The sequence below is a fragment of the Halichondria panicea genome, chromosome 2, assembly GCF_963675165.1.
Source record: "Halichondria panicea chromosome 2, odHalPani1.1, whole genome shotgun sequence".
Taxonomy (NCBI): domain Eukaryota; kingdom Metazoa; phylum Porifera; class Demospongiae; order Suberitida; family Halichondriidae; genus Halichondria; species Halichondria panicea.
The window spans coordinates 799,070-820,661 of NC_087378.1; the positions used below are offsets into that span (position 1 = coordinate 799,070).

General features: G+C 42.4%; 3 protein-coding genes across 3 annotated transcripts; 2 read left to right on the top strand and 1 right to left on the bottom strand.

The window, feature by feature from the left end:
• Positions 1–17: 17 nt before the first annotated feature.
• Positions 18–2,166, top strand: LOC135331788 (procathepsin L-like). The gene is made up of 5 exons (XM_064527042.1): positions 18–409; positions 521–703; positions 898–1,131; positions 1,465–1,733; positions 1,922–2,166. Exons 1-5 carry the CDS (start codon positions 179–181, stop codon positions 2,019–2,021), a joined length of 1,017 nt encoding a protein of 338 aa, XP_064383112.1. The 5' UTR covers positions 18–178; the 3' UTR covers positions 2,022–2,166.
• LOC135331794 (progestin and adipoQ receptor family member 4-like) lies at positions 2,099–3,386 on the bottom strand. The gene is made up of 2 exons (XM_064527048.1): positions 3,137–3,386; positions 2,099–2,940 (listed from the first exon to the last, which is right to left on the bottom strand). The coding sequence occupies exons 1-2, from the start codon at positions 3,297–3,299 to the stop codon at positions 2,249–2,251; spliced, it is 855 nt and encodes a 284-aa protein (XP_064383118.1). The 5' UTR covers positions 3,300–3,386; the 3' UTR covers positions 2,099–2,248.
• A 31-nt stretch (positions 3,387–3,417) lies between these two features.
• On the top strand, positions 3,418–21,535 carry LOC135331763 (protein scribble homolog). Its single transcript, XM_064527005.1, has 35 exons — positions 3,418–3,732; positions 4,964–5,081; positions 5,795–5,873; positions 6,413–6,502; positions 6,933–6,989; positions 7,903–7,966; positions 8,173–8,247; positions 8,403–8,620; positions 8,930–9,059; positions 9,307–9,492; positions 9,942–10,050; positions 10,273–10,421; positions 10,603–10,830; positions 11,333–11,398; positions 13,524–13,554; positions 13,931–14,025; positions 14,231–14,320; positions 14,587–14,682; positions 14,820–14,996; positions 15,086–15,219; positions 15,397–15,563; positions 15,711–15,829; positions 16,037–16,147; positions 16,289–16,351; positions 16,555–16,671; positions 16,852–16,968; positions 17,407–17,665; positions 17,847–17,950; positions 18,201–18,432; positions 18,551–18,681; positions 18,901–19,074; positions 19,974–20,066; positions 20,234–20,380; positions 20,615–20,795; positions 21,089–21,535. The coding sequence occupies exons 1-35, from the start codon at positions 3,574–3,576 to the stop codon at positions 21,289–21,291; spliced, it is 4,569 nt and encodes a 1,522-aa protein (XP_064383075.1). The 5' UTR covers positions 3,418–3,573; the 3' UTR covers positions 21,292–21,535.
• The last annotated feature ends 57 nt before the right edge of the window (positions 21,536–21,592 follow it).

Below are 21,592 nucleotides of genomic sequence, written 5' to 3' on the forward strand. Positions count from 1 at the left end.
CCCCACCCCCTATCCCTGCAAATCTCTTGTGTGCTCTGCAAATGTTCCTATTCAGCTCTGATAAAAGGCACCAGAGCAGCATGAATACATCAAACAATCTATTCATCTTTTTATTTTACTGGAGCAGTGCTAAAGAGAAAAATAGTTTACAGAAACAAGCTACCCCAAAGAGTTAGAGATGAAGTATGTCTGTGGTTTGTTGTTAGTGTCTTTCCTGAGCTCTTGCTTGGGCTATCCTCACATGCATCAAGAATGGGCAGACTGGAAGAGCACTCACTCAAAGCTCTACCACAGTGTGATGGAGGAGAGTGCAAGGCTGGAAGTATGGCAAGAGAATTACAAGAAGATTATGGGGCATAACATGGCCAACAAAACTTTCACAGTTAGCCTCAACGAATTTGCAGACATGGTAAGAGAAAGATAGTTTTCTGTTCATGAATGACGCCATTGCAAATATAGCATAGTGAACATACTTATATTGTAGTACAGTTGATGCTCATGTTGACAATGCAATCCACAGACGCAAGATGAGTTTGCCCAATTCTACCTGTCACAAACTAAGCACATGTCTGAGTTTTTAACGAGTGGAATAGTGCATGATGAGTCCATATATTTGAGAGGTGATGAGTCTGACCAGTCTAGTGATCAGGAAGATGGAGTATCTGGAGGCCTGGACTGGAGGGAGAAGGGATATGTCACCTCTGTGAGTTAGAAACGATAATTATTTATGCATATTTGTGAGTTGTCAGTCGAATGCGTTGAGGTGTAAGTAGCCCTGAGATATTCGTTATTTGGGCATAATGCCATATACTTAATTTTGATTTTTCTATCATATTTTGCTGACAGGCTATGTAAATGTACCTCTGCTACAATTTTTGTATCGTTTTACTCCTACAGGTGAAAAATCAAGGTCAATGTGGCTCCTGTTGGGCATTCAGTGCAACTGGTGCATTGGAGGCCCAGTATGCCATGAGTGCAGGTAGTCTTGTCTCTCTGAGTGAACAGCAACTAGTTGACTGCTCGTACAAGTATGGAAATGCCGGATGTAACGGTGGGCTTATGGACTATGCATTCAAGTATGTGAAGAATAATGGAGTATGCTCTGAGGCAAATTATCCATACTTGGGATACGTGAGTTCACATGAAAATAATGCAAGGTAGTCATCTGATTGTCCAGCTTTTAGTCGATTGAATAGAAGACCTGTTCATCACTATTTACAAGCGATTAACCTATTGTTTAAAGTACAGTGCACAAATTACTTACATGTATCCATGCACATGACAGTTTGTAAAGCATAATCATCATGTACACCTTGTGTATTGCTGTGCGCGCACACACACACACACACACACACACACACACACACACACACACACACACACACACACACACGCACACACACACACACACACACACACACACACACACACACACACACACACACACACACACACACACAACAGATGTGGACATGCAAATCCGACCAATGCTCGTCAGTAACACGATGCAGTGGCTATGTTGATATCTCATCTGGCAGTGAGGACAACTTATACAGTGCAGTTGCCAAAGCAGGACCAGTGAGTGTCGCCATTGATGCATCAAGTTGGGAGTTTCAGTTTTACGAGAGTGGTGTGTATATTGACACAAGCTGCAGCTCCAATTCTCTGAATCATGGCGTGTTAGTTGTGGGCTATGGCTCCTCAGACTCCAACTACTGGATTGTCAAGAACAGGTAGGTCAACTGTATGACTCTAATGTTTATCTTAGTAAATAATTTGGTTACAATAACTACACATGTAGCTAGCTAATCTGCCATCAAATTTTTACCATATGCCCCCCATTCTCACACACACTCACTACCCACCCACCCACACCTTACACACCCACCCACTCACTATCCACACACACACACACACACAGTTGGGGAACCAGTTGGGGACGGAGTGGCTACATAATGATGGCAAGAGGACAGAACAACATGTGTGGAATAGCCTCTGCTGCTAGCTACCCCAAATTGTGACTAAATGTAGAGAATCCATCTCATGACTAATTATTTGCTGTGTGATTTAGCATTCAGTTACACGTTTTGGGTTATAGTTAAATTGCAATCATTTGGTGTATATCATGTTTTATGCAATCGGTCTGTTATTTAACAAAAAAAATATGATGGTTTAAAATCAGTTATGTATAATTATAGCAGAGTCTCTATAAAAACACTAAACAGGGCTGAGTTCATATTCCATAGTTTTAAAAGCTGGCATCACTAACGATGGTAGGACAAGTTCCAACTTCATTCAGCCACAGTACATCACTGAGAAAACCGTATCGTGCAATAACGATGCATGCAATAGCAGCAACGTGCATAATGGTATGACCGTTGAGGACATAGTCGAGTTTCCCCGGACACCACCGCTCGGGTACATGGAAGGTATTGATGAGAGCACCAACTGCAGAAACAACATCCATAGCCATGTAATAGCACACACCAGAAGTGCTTGAATGCGACAGCGAACTAAGTCGTAACGGATGTAGCAAAACACGAAGAGCAAATTGCACGGTGAGAGCTGAAGTTCTCTTCTGCTTACAGTCGACAACCATCAAATAGAACAGAACATAAGCAGACACAAATGAGTAGACAAGGAGATAGCAGGCCATCACTTTAGGTGTACAAAAGAGACCCGTATAGACGCTTGACAATGGACCGAATGTGCATATCCACCATACCCCAAGAATGTCTGTTTTCAGCAGCCTTTTGTAAGTTTTCTCTCCCGTAATATGAGGCATAAAAGTGTGATAGATTATGCTCAATGTAAACGGGAAAATCCTACAAATGAAATCGTTCACAATCAGAAATTTCACAGCTGTAGACGTGTCGGGATTTGAAGGCCATACATTGGAGTAGTCGGTAGTGATGTAGACAAAGTACAGCAGTGCCAGACCTGTGAGCGGGGGAAATGACAGTGAACAATATTAAAGTACTGATTCAAGGCCAAAGGTATGTATTCTATAATTAAAAACAAGATTATAAGGCAGACCTCCCCTAGCATGCACTGGAAGTCCTCGTACAACTACAAGCCAGACCTCAGCTGTTGTTAGAACTACAAGGTCAGACCTAGCAAACTGAAAACTATTTACAGTGAGAGTAGCAGTTGAAAGACTCATTGTGAATGTAGGTCCAACTATGTACACACTCCCTGGTGGTCATAGGCTGTCTGTAGCCAGTCAGAATGTCCTTGTTGAACTGCAGATGTTTGGGAAGGTCACCCAGCTTACACAGAGACTTTGTGGAGCTTGCCATCACTCTGCTGTATCATGTCAGTGCTCGACGCTTAGCTGCTTTCTAATTTTTCCCCTTGAGGTTAGGGGTGGGGCTGATGTTTTGGTAGCGGTCGATACACAAGGAAACTGCATTTGATCAATGTTGACCAATTTCCAACGGTAGTCGAGTTAAGTTAGCTAGAAACACAGGCTATCAAGCGCTCTAAACAGTATCAGCTACTAGCCTAGCAGTCGTGAACGGCTTATACCCAGCTAACTGATCGTTGGACTGAAAGAATCACCAGCAAGCAGTCATGCTGAAGGCTTGTATTGGCCTCAACTGTGCCAGACAGATTGACTACATTGATCGTAGACATTGCAGCTTGGCGATTATACCTGAAGAGATATACAGACATGAAAGAACATTGGAGGAGCTGTTGCTAGACACTAATGGCCTTCAGGACCTCCCACCTGTGAGTTGGATAAAGCACTGTCTGTTAGCTCTAAAGGCACATACATAACAACACACACAATGCACATAGCTAGCTATGTGGGTGTAGCTGGAAGGTGAAGCATTAAAGAAAGTGTGTTTTAATGAAGCAGTGTAGTTATTGTTTTTATTCTAGTACATCAATGTGCTTGTTATCTGTGTGCATTTAGGTAAAGAGATTATAAACAAAGATACAATGTATGAACACATTATTTTATCCCCTAAAATCTATGTTAAGGTTGTTGCAACAGGCCATTACCATTCATTCTAAAGAGTTTAGGTGGTCATTGCCACTTAGTGAACACTTGGTATGGTGTGAACACACTGCATTAATGAGGCTTAAGTGTAAATAGCAGGTATTGATATTTTGGTAATGAAATAATCTAGACAGGCATTTTGTTGCACGTATTAACAATGTTCCGCATCATTGAACTAGCGAGCTCCAATATATACGAGGAAAGTGTGTGTTTATATCATAACCTTGGCAGAGCATTAACTATAATCTACCGTGGGATCTAATTGAATTGAAATTCTTAACCTGTATTATTATCCTAGACATAATACAATGTACTAAATCTAGAATGCATGGAATTACACTAGGCGCATATTTTGTTATGTTTTTGGTTGGTACCCTCAGTCAACCTATCCTATAAATATTTTGCCCTGTGTCCTTGACTACCCAGGAACTGTTGTCACCTGCTCATAGTGTTGTAACTGCCTCAGGCTGTTCTTTTTGAACAATGTTTACACCTTGTTTTGAGGGTTTCTTTGCCGTGATTTTCAGTATCAAACAGGTGTGCTTACTGGAGATCAAAAACTTAAAGTGATGATTTGTATTCACTAACTGTCATGATTGTTTGTTGTGGCTCAGAATTACTGTTGTACATATTTATTAGGTAGCAAAGATAGGAATATGGATATAGATCAATTGTCACTTGAAGTGGTGCTTGCTTACTAGGCACCCTGGGAATGTATTAAGTAAAGTATGTGTACTCAGTGTGTGTGGGTGCTGCATAGTTTGGTTACGAGCAATGACAACTTTGCCTTTCTAGACAGCTAGCTTTCAAAGCATGAGATACCTGGAGGGGGAACACAATACATACCACATTGATGCGGGGATTTTTGTGAGTGGCCCAATGGACACTGCATATCTGACTGCAAATCAGAGGAGTATCTTTTGAACTATGTCTGTCTGAATACTTTTTTGTTTGCAGAAATTTTTCCGGATGACCAATCTCCGCAAACTGACCTTGAGTGAGAATGACCTTAATCGGATTCCTCCAGGGATTGCAAACTTCACGAAACTAGTTGAGCTTGACATTAGTAAAAATGGTGAGTTAATTACATAATTATACTCCTTTCTTGTATGTATATAGGGCATTGTGTGTGTGTGTAATTTGATTAACTAGAAGCCAGCTACAAATGATGTACTGTTGCCTAGTAACTATCTCTGATGCAGTGTATTTCTGCTAATTCCCAGAAATTAAGCTTGTAATGATGTGGCACATAATCTCCTCTGTGTTGTTGTAGTTACTTGATAGAGATGCTTTTGTTGAATCCCCATGTCTGAATCTTTGAAGTAATTAAGAACTAAATAATAATTAAAAGCGCCGAGTAGAGTTAACTGTTGTGATGATATTCACGCCAGGGGAGGGGAGGAAAGCATGCTTCATTAATATTCATCTGGCTGGCCCATTTGTACATGTCCTGCCTACCCTTGTTGTTGCTATATACAGTTGTGATAAGATATAATAGTTGGTATTCATTCGAGTGCTGTGATCAGAGGGGGCAGCCTCATGAAGAGAGCAGAGTACACCCTGCATTCTATGCTTAGTATACGTATACTGGACCCATAGCAATTAAATTAGAGGAATGCTCTTTCAACAGATTATCGAGTTGTAAGTAAGATATCTCATTGTTTGTCATTGCTCTGTGTTTTTGTATCAATATCATGATTGATTTACATGATACCATTATTCCAAGTAATTGACGCACGCACACACACACACACACACTCTCTCTCATACATGTATCCCCTCTCACAGGCCTCGAGGACATACCTCAGAATATGCAGTTCTGTCGCTCCCTCTCTCACCTCAACGTCAGCTCCAATCCTCTGCTCAGGTGAGTCAATAACACAAGTCACGTGACACACACTCCCGAACCCTTTGCCCTCCTTTCATAGACAATAGTGTGAATTCTTACACTGAAACTGCGCTTAATCTTTCACTCTCTATTGTTCCTTGTTAACTTAACATGCTGGCTAATTAGATGTCAATTAGTGATGCATAGCTGCCATAGGTGGTGACATTGCAGAGTAAGGTCACTGCATTGAGGGATATAGCTAGGTGACTGCAAACTGAGGATTAGCTAACTGCCTTGGGGCTTCAGTTGAAACATGTTATATTGCTTTCTACATACAGTACACTTTCTTCTAGAAGTACAATAGGCATGCAAATTAACTGCTGTCTGTGTACATATACACCCAGTGCCAGTCTTCCTTGGTATGAGAGATATATTCCTTGGTATGAGAGATCTCATTACCATATTCCTCCCACATACACTTACTTTGTGCTCACTGTACTGGCAACATAATTGCCTTCAATGTACTCCCACACTACCCTACCCCCCAACATTTCCCTACCCCCCCCCCCCCCCCACAGAACGCCAGAGACAGTCTCCTCCATTGCCAGTCTAACTCAGCTCAGCATTAATGACACGGCCATACCAAGGCTACCAATGGAGATTGGAAAGTAAGTCACTGAGTTAGTAGAACAAATTTTGAACACCCAAAATTACAAAGATGGCCCATCATTACTTATTGCTCTTGACCAATGCTTAGTGGTGATTATGCAGATAAGCAGTTGCATGTTTTCCTTGTATTCATGCACTCCTGCTTGTACGTAATTAAATTCAGACCTTCCTTATCAGATTGACTGCTTCTGTAGGCTCACATACAGTATGCTATTACTCTTTGTCCACCCCTATATTTAGCCCTATTTATAATAGGTGCCAAACATAGCCTTTCCTATAATAATTATAGTAGGTATAAGCTATACAGTTTACATAGTATTACTTGATTGTAGTACACAGGCTTATGGGTCTCTAGTACGTAGTTCAGTGTAACCACCTTCACCCTGATTGTTTGCAATCATAAAATGTTTTATTCTCTCCCTCCTGCAGTCTCAAGAATCTGATGAGCCTGGATGCACGAGAAAACATGCTCAAGACATTACCATCGTGAGTGTATCCACACACCCACACACACCCTCAGGGACTTGTTGACACCCACTCCCTTGTTCATAATCTCCAGTGTTGAATGGCTACCCTCTAAAATGAATTTCACTTGTCCACTTACATACACTGTACTGACTGTGTATGATGTACTTGCACTTGTATGCTTATTTGCTCAAAGATACAAGTAGCAAGGTTCCACATTAATTTTATATTTGCTTTCTAGATGCATTCTGGCTTTTGCTTTTTAACAGTACAATGTAGCTGACCTACCAGGCTAAGTATGTACATATGTATGTACACTTGTGTCTCTTGCAGTTCACTATCAAATTTGTACCATAATAATAACTCTTTCATGCCGTACAGTTTGCTAACACACTCCCACTCACATGTGCATACACAACCACATCCTAAACTATTTGTTGACCAGTGTACACACATGGGTTGTTTGTGCACCCCCACTTGTGTGACACTCAGTGTCTTCACGGTTCTCTTGGCTCAATAGCTATACTGCATGTTTACCATACAGGGTAGGGAAGTATGTGGCTTGTGTTTGTGTGTGTGTGGTTGGGACTTTGATTGAGGTGCAGTGGAAGTGGTTGTTACTAAAGAAAGAGGCCTAACTGTGATGTACATGTAGAGACCTTAGATGCAAATAAACAGTGTGTGCACAGACTAACCTCTCGACAATAACCACACAATATGCAATGGCCAAAACTTGTTCTCCTCCAATGGTGTCAGTTTTAAAAGTGGTTTAACTTTAATTATTACACTAGTCTCTTGCTAATATACAGAATAAACATTTGTAGAGACAATGTATAATGATAGCCTTTATGGCTCCTGGTACTGTTTCAACTGTGCGTGTCTCTCAGTAATGAATAATAGTTGTGTCAACTTGTACTCTGAACTGTGTGTGCAGGAGTATCTGTCAGTGTAAGAAGCTGAGGAGACTAGATGTTGGGAACAATGAGATCGACCTGCTGGTACGTGTGACACATGTACACACACTATACCGTAATGTCATTAATGTCTGTTGGGAAAGTGCGGCTTGATAATAGATATAATAAAGACAAACGTTTCACACACACACACACACACACACACACACACGCACGCACACACACACACACACACGCAACACACACGCAACACACACACACACACACGCAACACACACACACACACACAGCCTGAAGACTTTGGTCGGCTAGAAAGCCTGATGGAGCTTTGGCTGGACAGCAACTTGCTATCAAGGCTGCCTGAGGTGAGATCAAGCTCTTCATAATAATAGTATATTGCACTGTTCCTTCACAGTGCTAAAACTGACACAGTATGCTTTACATTGGTGGCACTTTATCACTCTAGTGTGTGTGTGTGTGTGAGAATACCATCAAGCTGTGGTTGTGTTCCCATATACAGTCTATCACCAACTGCACCAATCTGACTGCCCTGGACATCACCAAGAATCGTCTGGAGTACCTCCCTGCAGACTTTGCTCGTCTGCGAGCCCTCTCCGATCTTCATCTCTCTGAGAACTGCATTGAGAACCTTCCTGAAGACTTTGGCAACATGACTGCTCTCACTCTGGTCAAATTGGACCTCAACCATCTTATCTCAATACCAGAGTCCATTGGAAAGTAAGGACTGGCCTGCTCACAACTTCTCATGTTAGCTCTATACATAATGTATTAGGCCTTTGTCAAGGTACCACTTTTGGGTATATTAGACTGCATGTGATCCTGAGGCTGGAGTACTTGTATATTGCACGTTGTTGAGTTATCCGAGTTGATTTTTTAAGAGTAAAATTCTTCAAGCTGTCTAAAGCTTCAACTCCCAGTAACACTTGTTGCAAGGACCTGTACTTTACACACTGTATACAACGATATTTGTAGCATTGGTAACCACCAATCAATCCCCCCTGCATTGCCCCCACCCCCCACACACAGTCTCCACTTGGTGACAGAGCTCCTGCTGTTTGACAACATGCTGGACACTGTCCCTGCCTCCCTATTCGAAATGAAGTCACTGGAAATGCTCAATCTCGATCGCAACCACTTGTTGGAGATCCCATCAGCTGTAAGTTGACCTTTTTTAAGGACACAACAAAACATGCACTTTGGAATGTGATGATGTTGACTTATTCGAGATTGTATAATTGTTTCAAACATATCTGTGCATGGTGTAATGTCATACATTCCCTGTGTGTATAGGGCTAGCTATCCACTGTGATTGCATGGCACCAACATGTTCTGTGTACTATCGAATATCAGCAGCTCTACAGTGTAATATTATATCGATTATCATACCCACTGCCTCACTGCAGATTGGTCAGTGTACGACTCTGCATGTGCTCTCGCTGCGTGAGAACGAATTACTAGAGCTGCCAGAAGAGGTGGGGTTTCTGAAGGACCTCCGAGTGTTGGACATTGCTGGGAATAGGTTGCAGTCCCTACCCATCTCTCTCGTGAACCTCAACGCCCTAGACGCACTCTGGGTGGACGGTGGTCAGGTACATGACGTGTGTGTGTGTGTGTGTGTGTGTGTGTGTGTGTGTGTGTGTGTGTGTGTGTGTGTGTGTGTGTGTGTGTGTGTGTGTGTGTGTGTGTGTGTGTGTGTGTGTGTGTGTGTGTGTGTGTGTGTGTGTGTGTGTGTGTGTGTGTGTGTGTGTGTGTGTGTGTGTGTGTGTGTGTGTGTGTGTGTGTGTGTGTGTGTGTGTGTACCTTTTTACATGTATATACATTATGTGTAAGGTATTATAATCAAGGGACCCTGATTGGGTAAAGAGCATCCCATTCTGTTCATTTGGTACTAGTCTATGCAATCATCATTTCCCAATAACTTCATATTTCGCACACTACATTGATATAAACAGTTTATGCACAAGCCGTTTATGCAGGTGCCCCATATTGTTGAAAGCTACACAAACTATTGCTTGTACACACACACACACACACACAGGCTCAGCCATTGTTGGAGCTCGTACCCGAGCCTGATCCTGAGAGTGAAGATAATAAAGTGCTCATGTGTTCCTTCCTACCTCAGCAAGGACCTCACAACTCGAGCATGGGTGAGTAGTAGTAGAACTGTAGCCAGTTAGTGCATGTGTGCCTCAGTTCTCTATTAATGACAATATACTAAGATAAGTGCTGGACTATCCTATCACCACAAGAAATGAGCAATTTCAGTTTCTATGCATGTGTATACTTCTTATATAATTATACCTATGCAACTACAGTATATACTTATTGTGTAACTCAAGCACTGTCGGTATATGAACCACCCCTCTCAGAGAACTTCCTAGATGATGGGTCTGATAGCTCCAACTCTCAGATTGACTCCTCATTTCAGAGAGCCAACTCGTTCAAACGTGGGGCTAGACTGGGTGTGGCCTTTGACCCCGCTCTCGGCCCAGGACCCGAGACAGACGGAGCACCAAAGGTAAGTACAACATCTGTTGGCCTCTTCTTGATACTACTTTTTGTGCTCTGTGTATGAACTGTATGACGCACACAATAGTGTTGACTTAGTAACTACACTTAGAGTTGGCTACAAGTCGGCATTGGCTCACCCTAATTATAAGAACATTATCAAAATTATTTATCTATCTCTCTCTCCATAGCTTGTCCGTTTCCCCACCCCCTTCCGCAAGGACATGAAGGCACTAAAGGCAAAGAGGGCGAAAAAAAGCAAGTACAAGCCAGACGCTGAGCCCTCCACCACCATATTCCGTAAAGGCTCCTCCTCCAAGGACGACCTGACCCTCCTCTCAATCACCTCCGAGCTCTCCTCTGATCAGATCTCCCACGAGAAGCAGCAGTCGGTGGACAGCCTCGGAGACTTCAAAGAGGTACGTACATGTATGGAGTGCAGTCTCAACAGCAACTGTCGTACATGAACGGCCATAACTTTAGTTCCGTTGGTCCAATAATGTTGATTTTCTGATTTTCTGAAAACTTAGAGAGAGGCCTTTCAGATGATGTTTTAAAATCAAAGGACCTGTTTTTTGACAAATACCATGAGAGATACAGTTTTCCTGAAAATAAGAAATTATGGCCCGTTTTAAGCTTTCAGAAAATCGGTTGAATTTAGTCAGTAGTTACAGAGCCGATTCTAGTACTTTCAAAATGTACGGGACCTACATAGTACATGTAGAAACAAAACTACTGATTTTGTTTGCAATAACAATGCATCAAATTCAAGTTGGTGTTAAGTTGTTTTGATTACAATGTATTTGATGCTTCAATTCTCAAATTCATAACATACCAAGTGGGCAGTCCCTAATAATCATGTAAAACGTCCTGTTTTGACTACTAAAAAGCTGTGCTTCATTGAGAATGATCATTTTACAGATTGTTGACCAGTGGAACAGATCACCTTCTCTAGTACCTGCCACTAAAGGAAGACTGGGCATGGAGGTTAGTGTGTGTGTGTGTGTGTGTGTGTGTGTGTGTGTGTGTGTGTGTGTGTGTGTGTGTGTGTGTGTGTGTGTGTGGAGGGTATGCTGTGTTGTGTATTGGTAGCTGGAGAGGGTAGTGTTGCAGTGTTGCTGCCACAGTGTTGAGTGGGAGATATTTGTGCAGGCTATATAAAATAATTCGTAGCTGTACGACTGCTACATACATGTACATGTGCTGCATGATGATATGTGTCTGTAAATGTTTAGAGCTACAGTAAATGTACAACGCCCATGTACATGTAGTTGAGCATACATTTTAGGTAGTTGTGCAAGAGATGACTGTCTATAGATATCCGAGAGCAACTCAGCTGAGGTGATGGGTGTGGTACGTCTCAAAGGGTACATGTTGCTACGAGGGTTTGCCAATTAAACTGTGAGGGCGTGTGCACTTGTGTACTGCTAATGGCCTATTGAAGTAGCACGGGCAATGAATGTCTGTCTAGTGGCAGTGCGTTATATGAGTAGCCAAATGCATTCCATTCTAAATTGATTTTCAATCACAGTTGTAATTAATAGTCTCTTTTAGACGGCAGCTCAAAGCCACGCACATAGCAAAGTTCATGCTAATTACTCCTGTATTCATTTGCAAGCCTCCCACACACATACTGTATTAATAAGAGGAGTAAGACTGCATGTTATCGTTCCGCTCGAGATGGTTTTGTTAGTGTGGGGGATTAAAAGCTACTGTTTGCACTGTCAACTCGTCTCTAGCATTGTATTGCAAGTATGGGTTTGATAGCTTTAGTTTTGCATTGCTGGTGTCACACTTTTCAACTCATTTGCTTGTGGTCGTGGTAATTGCATGAGCGTATGCACATTTTATGGAGGTGTATTTTTGGCTGTTCCTGTAATAGATCAAAACAAACTGGTAATCAAACGTTAACTATTAGATTGTACTTGTAACTTAATTTTTGCGTGAGGTAGTTGTTGGCATTGAAAAGCATGAATACAGTAATAAATTTGAAGTGGCAGAAAGCCAAGAAAGTTCTGTTCTCTGCCTAAATAGGTTTCCTCGTACAGTCATGTACATTCCAGTATTGTGTGCTAGGCTTGGAGTATAAAAAGCTCTGTCTTTCATTCAGCCATTTATTCAACCATTAGCAGTACAGTTTTTTAGTAGTAGAGTGTTTAGATACTATAATGTACTGTTAATAGAAAGAGACACGTGTATACAATTTTAGTAGTTATTCTTCAGTTTGTATGCAAATACAGAAAGCAAGCATAAAATAGCCTGTGTAGATTGTACTACAAGACCCAAGAATAACAGTCTGAGAGCATGGGTGCTTGGTGCAGCTGTAGTCGTTCTCAGGAGATGGTCATAGCAACCCCAAAGGACTCACCCATTCTGAGACCTAGTTCTGGCAGTTTTGAGTTCCCCCCTCCCCTCATCTTTACTAACCGACTGACTACTATCCCTGAAGATGATGAATCTCTATTTGAAACAAAACAGAAATCTATGCTCAAGTCTTCTTGCAACAGTACACCTCGGAAAAGGTCCCGGGTCAAGTTTGCCATGCCTCCCCCTCCACGGGGACCACAAAACACTTCGTATCAGCCACAGAACTGGTCGCAGGATGAATCTGATCCTTACTACGAAAATCCGTCCATGTCTCTTGACAGATCTTCTAGGTCTAGGTCTCATGATATGTCACATGTAGGCAACCCGCCTGCTCGATTATCACTTGATCGTAGATATACAGGCAATGATATATCGTCGTCTTTGTTGTACAGTAATTCGGATCTGATTACTGTGACACTGCTCGAGTCGAGTCGAGTGTTCTCTAGTGGGTGTGGTCTTCCTGTGATAATAGAAGGATCAGGGTTCAATGCAGCAAAAGCTCTTGAAGTCCACAATATCCTTTATGTAATGCATATGAGTAATTATGTTTTGAATACAAGTTTTTTTGTTTGATAATTGACTTACTTGGGACTGCGAAGAATAGAAAATAGTCTGTACAGTATAATATGGTGGGTGGTTGGCCAACGTGTTCCTTTGGTAAATTGTATGTTACAAGTGCGTGGGTTAACTAGTGCTTTTATAGCAGGCTCTATTCATCATTGACTTGTTTGTTTCTCCCTAATAGGGCAGAGAACTGGAGGATGTGCCTGAGGAAGGTAAGAAGAGTGGCTGTGTGTGTGTGTGTGTGTGTCTTGCTATACTACATGTACTATGGATTAGTCAGTTGCTGCTTTCTCTAAAAGCACGATTTGGCCATGATGTATGTTTGCAGCTTTAGAAATAAAATGCAGCTCTGTAGTTGATTACTAGACTCGTATGATCCTGAACCATTCTAGATTGCATTTAACTAATGCATTGCTTAGACTACAGTTTGAGTGTGGAATTCAGACCACTCTGGTTCATTAGAAAACTTAAAAACAAAAAGAGCATGTACCAGGGTAGTCATCCAAGTCAAGTACATGCTCACCCTTTACTAGCCATCCACTCTTTACCATTATCGTTGCCTTAACTGTCCACCCTCACTGCGTACAGAACCTCGTGGCATGCTCACCAAGGCTGGTGGAGTGTTGAATCTCTCTCAAGATGAGCTGGCTAACAACATGGACCTTGTACAAACCAATGGACTGGTAAGTATCATCATGACACATGTAGCTAGTGTGTACATGTACTTAGTAAATGTTTTTTTTTTCTTAACAAGGCTAGATACTCTCTTATAGGCTATGAGCATTGCCTGAACTAGCAAATATACGAATTCTTCTTATCTTGAACAAGTATCATTCATGTACAGTACGTACACACAGTTTGTTACTTTCAGTTTCACATCCCCCACAGGCAACAGACGAGACTCCGGACCTCATCAAGAATGCAGTGTACACGCCTGAACCAGAGATTCCTAGTAACTCTCAGCTGCAAACCATTGAGGTACCTAGGGCATACATCATAGCAGTCCTTACTTGGACCTGAGCACAGAATAGCTGAATTCAGCGGCAGCCAAATACATTCACCACCAATTAGCTTCAATAAGCATGTACCGACTATGCTAAGCAAACATTGCCAATACACAAGGGTACATGTGTTTTGAAAAAAGCAGTCCCAAAACTTACAAGCATAATTATACAAGAAACAACTTTATGTATGACATGTAGACTATGTGTAGGATACTTATTACTGTTTGTTATTATATATAGGTGTCTATTTTTCTGACCAAACTGCCTGGTCGCACACTGGGGTTCAGTATTGCAGGGGGCAGAGGCTCCACTCCTGCTTATGAGGACGTGGATGAGGTACTGTATATTGTTGTGTTTACACATGATAATTATTATTATTTTGGAACTTTTGTCCAGTTAAATAAAGCCACAAATACAGCATTTCCAAACCTATGGCACAGCACTTGACACAGTTCCCTCTACTGCCCCTGCAGAGTATATTTGTGACCAAGATAGCCCCGGGTGGTCTTGCTGAACAGGACGGGTGTCTGAGGTTGGGAGACAAGCTAGCAAAGGTCAATGATGTGGACATGATCAATGCCACTCACCCTGAAGCTGTGGCCGCCCTCAAGTCAGTCACTGACAGCTGCTCCCTCGTAGTGTCCAGAGAGGTAGGTGGTGGTCGTGGGGAATCGTGAATTCAAGTGCTATTCTATAGTGTGTGAATCATGGCTGCATTGTGTTATTTCCCCCTGTGCAGGTGCTGGTGATCATGCCTGATGAGGAGGCCTCTCCCACAGAGCCCCCCACTGAGCCGTTGATACCTCCCGGGCAGGAGGAGAATGCTTGTGCCAAGGCAATAGTGTCGGAAATACTGGATCGCTCTATTAACAGGTACATGTATGGTAACTTACTGTGTACATGTAGTAATATCAGAGTGTATCAGCCATTTTGATGGATTAGTTAGTCATTTTATGCTTCGCTTTTCTCTACTAGTGTACATGTAAGATACCCTAGGCTATCTTGAATGTGAAGTTTAAGCTTGACATTGTATTGTTTTTTCTTATGCAGGTATTCAGCAGAGCTTGTGAACAGTGCGGGGCAAACTACAGCGGGGCAAACTACAGCAGAGATAAGATTGGAGAAGCTATCCCCTCCAGCCCATGATAATTACGTCAACTTTGATGTTGCTCAGAGTGTCCTTGAGTCAATGGCTAGGAGACGTAATTCCAGTGAAGGTCAGTGTTGTATGTGTCAGAGTACCACGAGTGTAGAAGGTGTGTGTGAGTGGTCTTGTAGCGCAATGGGTAAGGGATCTGGCTACGAATCAGGGGATTCTAGTGTGGTCTTTTTGCATTTAGTGAATAGTTATTGTTTTATTACAGGAGAGCAGTCTCAGGCCAGAAGCTCTTTGACTATGGATGATGACAATCGCTCTGCTGCGGCCAAGAGGGCGTCCCTAACTCTTGAGCAGGAAGAAAGGGAGGAACAGTGTCCAGAGGAGGTTTGTGTGTGTGTGTGGTGTGGGTGTGTTTGTGGTGTGGGTGTGTATGTGGTGTGTGTAGGGGTGTGGGTGTGGGTGTGGGTGTGTGAGATTATTTGCAGGTCTTGTGTTGATCATGCATTGACTGGCTTTGTTGCTTGCAATTGACAAGTTATGTGTTCTTACTATAACTATATGCTTGTACATCACACGTTGTTGTTTTTACAGAAAGTTGTGCTGGATCGAAGCATTGGTAAACTGGGTCTGAGTATTGTGGGCGGAGCTGATCATGTGAGCCGAGTGTTTGGACAGGGAAGACCAGGAGTGTACATATCCAAGGTAACAAATAGTCAACTCTACTATTGTGTTTGACAATCTACAGTAGTAAACAGTGTGTTACTGGTCATAATAATTATAGTGAGAATTGGTTTGTGATTTATCTAACTGTGCACTGTAGCTGTTAAACATTACTGTGTGTAGATATCAAAAGGTGGAGCAGCTGAAGCTACTGGAAAACTCAGACTGGGAGATAGGCTTCTTGAGGTAGGCACAGTGACACTATAAAGTACACATATTAAGAAACCATGTATTTGTTCTTCTGGGAGACCAATCTCAGTAGTAGTATTATCCCTTGTATGAGCCACAGTTATGTAACAAGTTTGCCTTACAAAGTTTGAGTGTACAATTTAGCACTTGTCCCAGACCCAGTAAAGGCACACACAAACACTACTCTCCTCTCAATGCAGGTGAATGGGATGAACGTGCGCTACTCCACCCACCAACAAGCCGTGAAGTGGTTGATTGCACAGGAGGGGGACATATTCCTTTTGGTCAGACACGTACCTCAGCCAGAGGGATTTCAGGTGAGAGATCACATCATCTAAGTTGCTACCTACATGTACATGTACATCTGACATGGAACTTAGGATAATTAGTTTTCTATTAGCTAGCTGTAACATTTTCATGTTCAGTGCATAAATTATTATTTTTGGTTGCATATATACAAATAGTACATGTATCTAGTGTGATTGTAACTGTTGTAGGAGGTGCTCCTGATCAAGACTGTCAGTGAGAAGCTTGGTATTAGCATTCGTGGAGGCAGCAAAGGTTCGAAAGGCAATCCTCTCGATCCTGAAGATGAGGGTATCTTCATCTCCAAGGTACACTACTACTACTGCTAGCATTGAACACATTGTCCTTACTACCAACTACACCATAATGTACCATTATTACTAACGGTAGGTGCCTGACCACTCACACAGATTCCATCAGTCTACACACTATGTCACTTCTGTATGTTGTGTCTTACAAACTTAATTTAAAAATACCATATAGCCTGAAATTTTTGAGGCACTTATATTTCGTGGAATGGCCTCTAAAAGCATTTCGTTGCATACTGTTCGTGGGTTGACTGCTTACCAGAAGTCACGCCTTTAATCTTTGCACATTATAGCAGATAATTATAATTAAAAAACAATTTTCGTGGAATTAATTTTTGTGTAGGATTGCTAACCCACGAGAATTAAGCCCCTCAAAAATGTCGCGCTATACAGTATAATTATGTTGAGAAATTTATCTATGTTTACTTACTCTCACAGATTGCTAATGACGGCGCAGCTGAGAAGAGTAAGAAGTTTCATGTGGGTCAGCGTATCTTGGAAGTGAATGGTGTTTCCCTGCTGGGTGCCTCACACACTGAGGCTGTCAAGGCACTACGCAATGCACCTGAGAGGTTATACATTACCATCTGTGATGGCTACGATCCACAGGAGGTGCTCAGGAGGAAGTCAGAGGCAGCTGCCGCCATGAGTGATGTCAGGTCTGAGGCTGACACTGCTACCATGGACCGGAGCATGGGTAGGGAGTGCCTAGAGTAGGCGTGCTGTTAGGAGGTTTAAAGCGAAATTTTCTTAAAATGGAATTTGGGTGTGGTAGTTATGCAATTAATTTGCAATTATGTGGAGATCAAAATAATCATAGTCAGACTCAATAAATTATTATATCTATTTGGGTTCACGTGTACCCTCTCCTCTGTTAGTCTCGCTGTCTGTCTCTATGAATGATTCACTTGGTCTGGACATTGCCCTACACAACATGCTCAGTGCTAGCATGGACGTACTGCCACATTCAAACAACTCCAGTGTGAGTCATTAATACAAAACAGTTCAATTTCAGGGGTTTGCAATGTACCAATCACTAGGAAATCAATTGTTCGGTTTTTAAAAAGAGAGAAAGTTTGTTGTTATTATGTGCTCGTATGAACAGCATTCTCTATGTACGTGTACGAAAGTTTCAATTGAGGTGTAGGGTAGCTCTGTTACTGTATGTAAGAAACATTGTCTCAACTACTGACAGTCACCCCCCCCCCCCACCCCCCACCCCACACACACAGCTTGTGGTGAGCCCTGTAAGGAAGCTTGCCCGCAGCTCTCTGGACATTCACAGGAAAAACTTCACAGATGAAGACATGGATAAAATGCTCAAAGAAATGGCCCTCTATCAGGTAGAGGACTCCTCTCAACAGCCGAGGACCTCCACTCCACCTCCAGAGAATGTCATGCCACTCAGTGAAATCGTGGGCAGTCTACAGAGAGGCTTCACAATGCCTGATGAAGACCTCACAGGTCAGTGCTCTAGCTCCTGCCTAATGGTGTCATATAACTCCTGGAGTTTTGTTTCATGTACTGTATTTTGAGTTGAGTGTATGGGGAGGCTGTTTCACAATGTATCCTTCCACCGCAGACCTACCCCTGTTCTCTGATAGTATGCCCTCAGGCAGTACTGTGGAAGAGGAGGAGCCTACTGTTAGTGTGGTGAACACTGAGGATGCCTCTACTTTCCTCATGGCCCTGGACAGTGAGGTCTCCCTCATGGTGAGTGGGTGGGTGGGTGGGTAGGGGGTATTCTGTACTATAAGCATCCATGCTAGTATCGTTAGCTGGCTATTTTAGTGCGTTGATTATAGACTCAGAGTTAGTTACTTTTAGCAGTGAATCCTATCCAAATATCTGTCTCGAGATTCGTAGAATCAGTATAATTATTATTGTCTAGAGCTATGATATTATCACCCCCCCCCACACACACACACACAGCAAGATGAAGTAACACTGACTGAGGAGAACATGCTGCATGAAGAGGAGGAGAAGGAAAAGAAGAAAGAACAACTCACTCCTGAGCCTGAGCAAACCAAGCTAGCAGTACCCAACAAACCCATTCCCATGGCATCACCAGATACTAGGAGGAGAGCTGACATGATCAAAGTTGATGTGAGTACGCATATTTATAGAACAGAAACCCTAATCTACCTAACAAGGGCAAGTTGGGGCATCGCCCGGTTTCTGTGAAACTTAAGTTTCACAGAAACCGGGCGACGCCCCAACTTGATTATGTGCTTGGGAAGAAATATGATGTATTCAAAATTTAGGGAAATTACTAACTGATTTGTAAGAAAAGTCCCCCAAGAGGGAATCGAACCCACGCCTAATCTATCATCTAATCGACTAAGCCACCACCCTAACCTCTAAGCCACACCTATTCTGTCCCTAGTTATTACACCTCTTAGTCATCACATACATACATACAGTGGATTGCAGACTTGCAGTGCACTTGCAAAAGAAAATTGCCATGTAGTATATCATTTCAATAATAATTTCATACATGTACATGTAAAGCTTGCTCTTTATTAGGGCCAAACTGAAATAGATACCTATGATAGCATTCTTGAAAAGCTTAGTATGTACGTGTACGTTCGTTTCAAGAATGCTTGCAACGATTTGACTGACCAGGGAGAGGGCAAGCCCATTCAAAGAGAGTCTGCTGAAAAATGGTTATCAGTTCAGTTTGCTTTCTACATGTTACCTAGACAGTACAGTCCGTGGATCTACTGTGTAACGGACACCTTTGGGGAGCAATGTTTGGCCATTATACAGAGGTGGTCTTTGTTGAGGGGCTGTTTTATTACACACGTGCAAGAGAGAGTACTCTTGTTTGGTGCAAGATTAGGCTTAGAAATTATTATCTATTGTGGTTTTGCTGTTGGGCAATTCTTTGTTGCAAGTTCACTGTACACCTATTAGTAGGTCACTGTGTCTAGGGAGAGATTTACTGCCTCAGTACTTGAATTGTTGTATTTGTGTTAACACAAGTATCCACTTTGTACCTCCAGTTACCCAACCGTCGAGGCAGTGAACAAGCCGTCCAGTCCATCATTGGAGAGGTGTTCGATGACGTGACATTTGATGAGTTTGAGCGCAGTCCAGTGAGTAGCTGTAGCTGTACACTAGCATTGATTGGTACATAGCCTATAGGACCATCATGTTTCTAGCATTACAATTTGTGAGCATATTGAGCAGGTTAATCCCACTTCCCACTGATATCAATTGAAATTCCATGCACTAAGGGTTAATTATACACCCCCATTCACAGCCTCGGTCTGGTGTCTCCAGTGGAGTCATATCACCATCATTCAGGGAGATGTCCCCGGGGTCCAACCAATCAGAGGACATGCATCAGCTGCTCTCGGCTCTCCAAGATATTGGGGGAGAGAAAGAGATCAAGGAACCAGCTGTACAGGTTAGTCCAGTGCTTAACTTACATGTACAATGTAGTCAGAAATACACAGAGAAGTATGCTCTCATTTTGTGGAGTTGCACAAGCTTTATACTGTTGAAAATAGCAAGAAAGAGGTAGTAAAGAAAATGATCGTGCCCAACCCATCTACATGTACGTATGTGTGTTAATTGCATTCAACTTACTGTTTCACAATTACTATCAAATATTTAAATTATTTCCTCTCCTATTCCACAGAAGGAGATGACTCCACCACCGATTATTACTGAGGAGAATGCTGATGATGATTCCCAGGGCAGGATGCGCTCCAACACGAACCCCACCATCACCGTGGTAACCTCTGACGGTACGTCCAATCAGGTGCAACTACGACTGCCCAGTGACTCAGATGACAAGGACATCGACAGGAGGAAATCAGGTGTGTGTGTGTGTGTGTGTGTGTGTGTGTGTGTGTGTGTGTACGTGCGTGTGTGTGTGTGTGTACGTGCGTGTGCGTGTGTGTGTACGTGCGTGTGTGTGTGTGTGTACGTGCGTGTGCGTGCGTGTGTGTGTGTGTGTACGTGCGTGTGCGTGTGTGTGTGTGTTGTTGTTTACAGTACCTTGAGCTTTTGTATGTTATAATAATTATGTGTCGGTACTTAATTTATTTTGTTTTGCAGCATCAGTTTAAAGCACATTGTTTGACCCTCCCTTCCCACCCACACACCACAGCTCCCCCAAAGGTCCAGGAGAAGCCCAATCAACGTAGTTTTGTCAACCCAGAGAAGCTCAGTTTCCACGAGCGACTAGCCCTCCACAAGCGAATGGCAGCAGACGAGAGACCCGCAAGCTCCAAGTCAAATTCCTCCACTGATTCTGCACCCAATCACGATCAAGCTCTGGAGATTAAAATCGTGACCTCAGAATCGACCTAACTAACTTTGCCAACCTCCAACTAGAATACATTAATTTTCACTTTTATTCTGATATGTGAATGTGCGTTTGTGCATGTCCTCCTCTGTGTATTTGTCACACCTAGCAACAAGCACTGTGTTAGTGCTTCAGCTGTTTTAAAACCTTAGATATACGACCATGTGTATGTGTGTAAAGAAACATTTTATACTTATACTACTACAGTCTCTAAAATTTCATAGTGTTATTTTTTGACTCATTTTTCAATGCGTGAATTTGCATGGGGATAATTGGGATGTCACACTGACAGCAATTATAGTGTGA

Bases quoted from the DNA above. Each gene is read 5' to 3' on its own strand.
- LOC135331788 (XM_064527042.1), top strand. From the start codon at position 179: ATGAAGTATGTCTGTGGTTTGTTGTTAGTGTCTTTCCTGAGCTCTTGC. The intron at 1,132-1,464 runs GTGAGTTCACAT...CACACACAACAG, and splicing joins ATTATCCATACTTGGGATAC to ATGTGGACATGCAAATCCGA. The intron at 1,734-1,921 runs GTAGGTCAACTG...ACACACACACAG, and splicing joins TACTGGATTGTCAAGAACAG to TTGGGGAACCAGTTGGGGAC.
- LOC135331794 (XM_064527048.1), bottom strand. From the start codon at position 3,299: ATGGCAAGCTCCACAAAGTCTCTGTGTAAGCTGGGTGACCTTCCCAAA. The intron at 2,941-3,136 runs GTAAATAGTTTT...CCCCGCTCACAG, and splicing joins TTTCAACTGCTACTCTCACT to GTCTGGCACTGCTGTACTTT.
- LOC135331763 (XM_064527005.1), top strand. From the start codon at position 3,574: ATGCTGAAGGCTTGTATTGGCCTCAACTGTGCCAGACAGATTGACTAC. The intron at 11,399-13,523 runs GTTAGTGTGTGT...TCTCCCTAATAG, and splicing joins AAGGAAGACTGGGCATGGAG to GGCAGAGAACTGGAGGATGT. The intron at 13,555-13,930 runs GTAAGAAGAGTG...CACTGCGTACAG, and splicing joins GGAGGATGTGCCTGAGGAAG to AACCTCGTGGCATGCTCACC.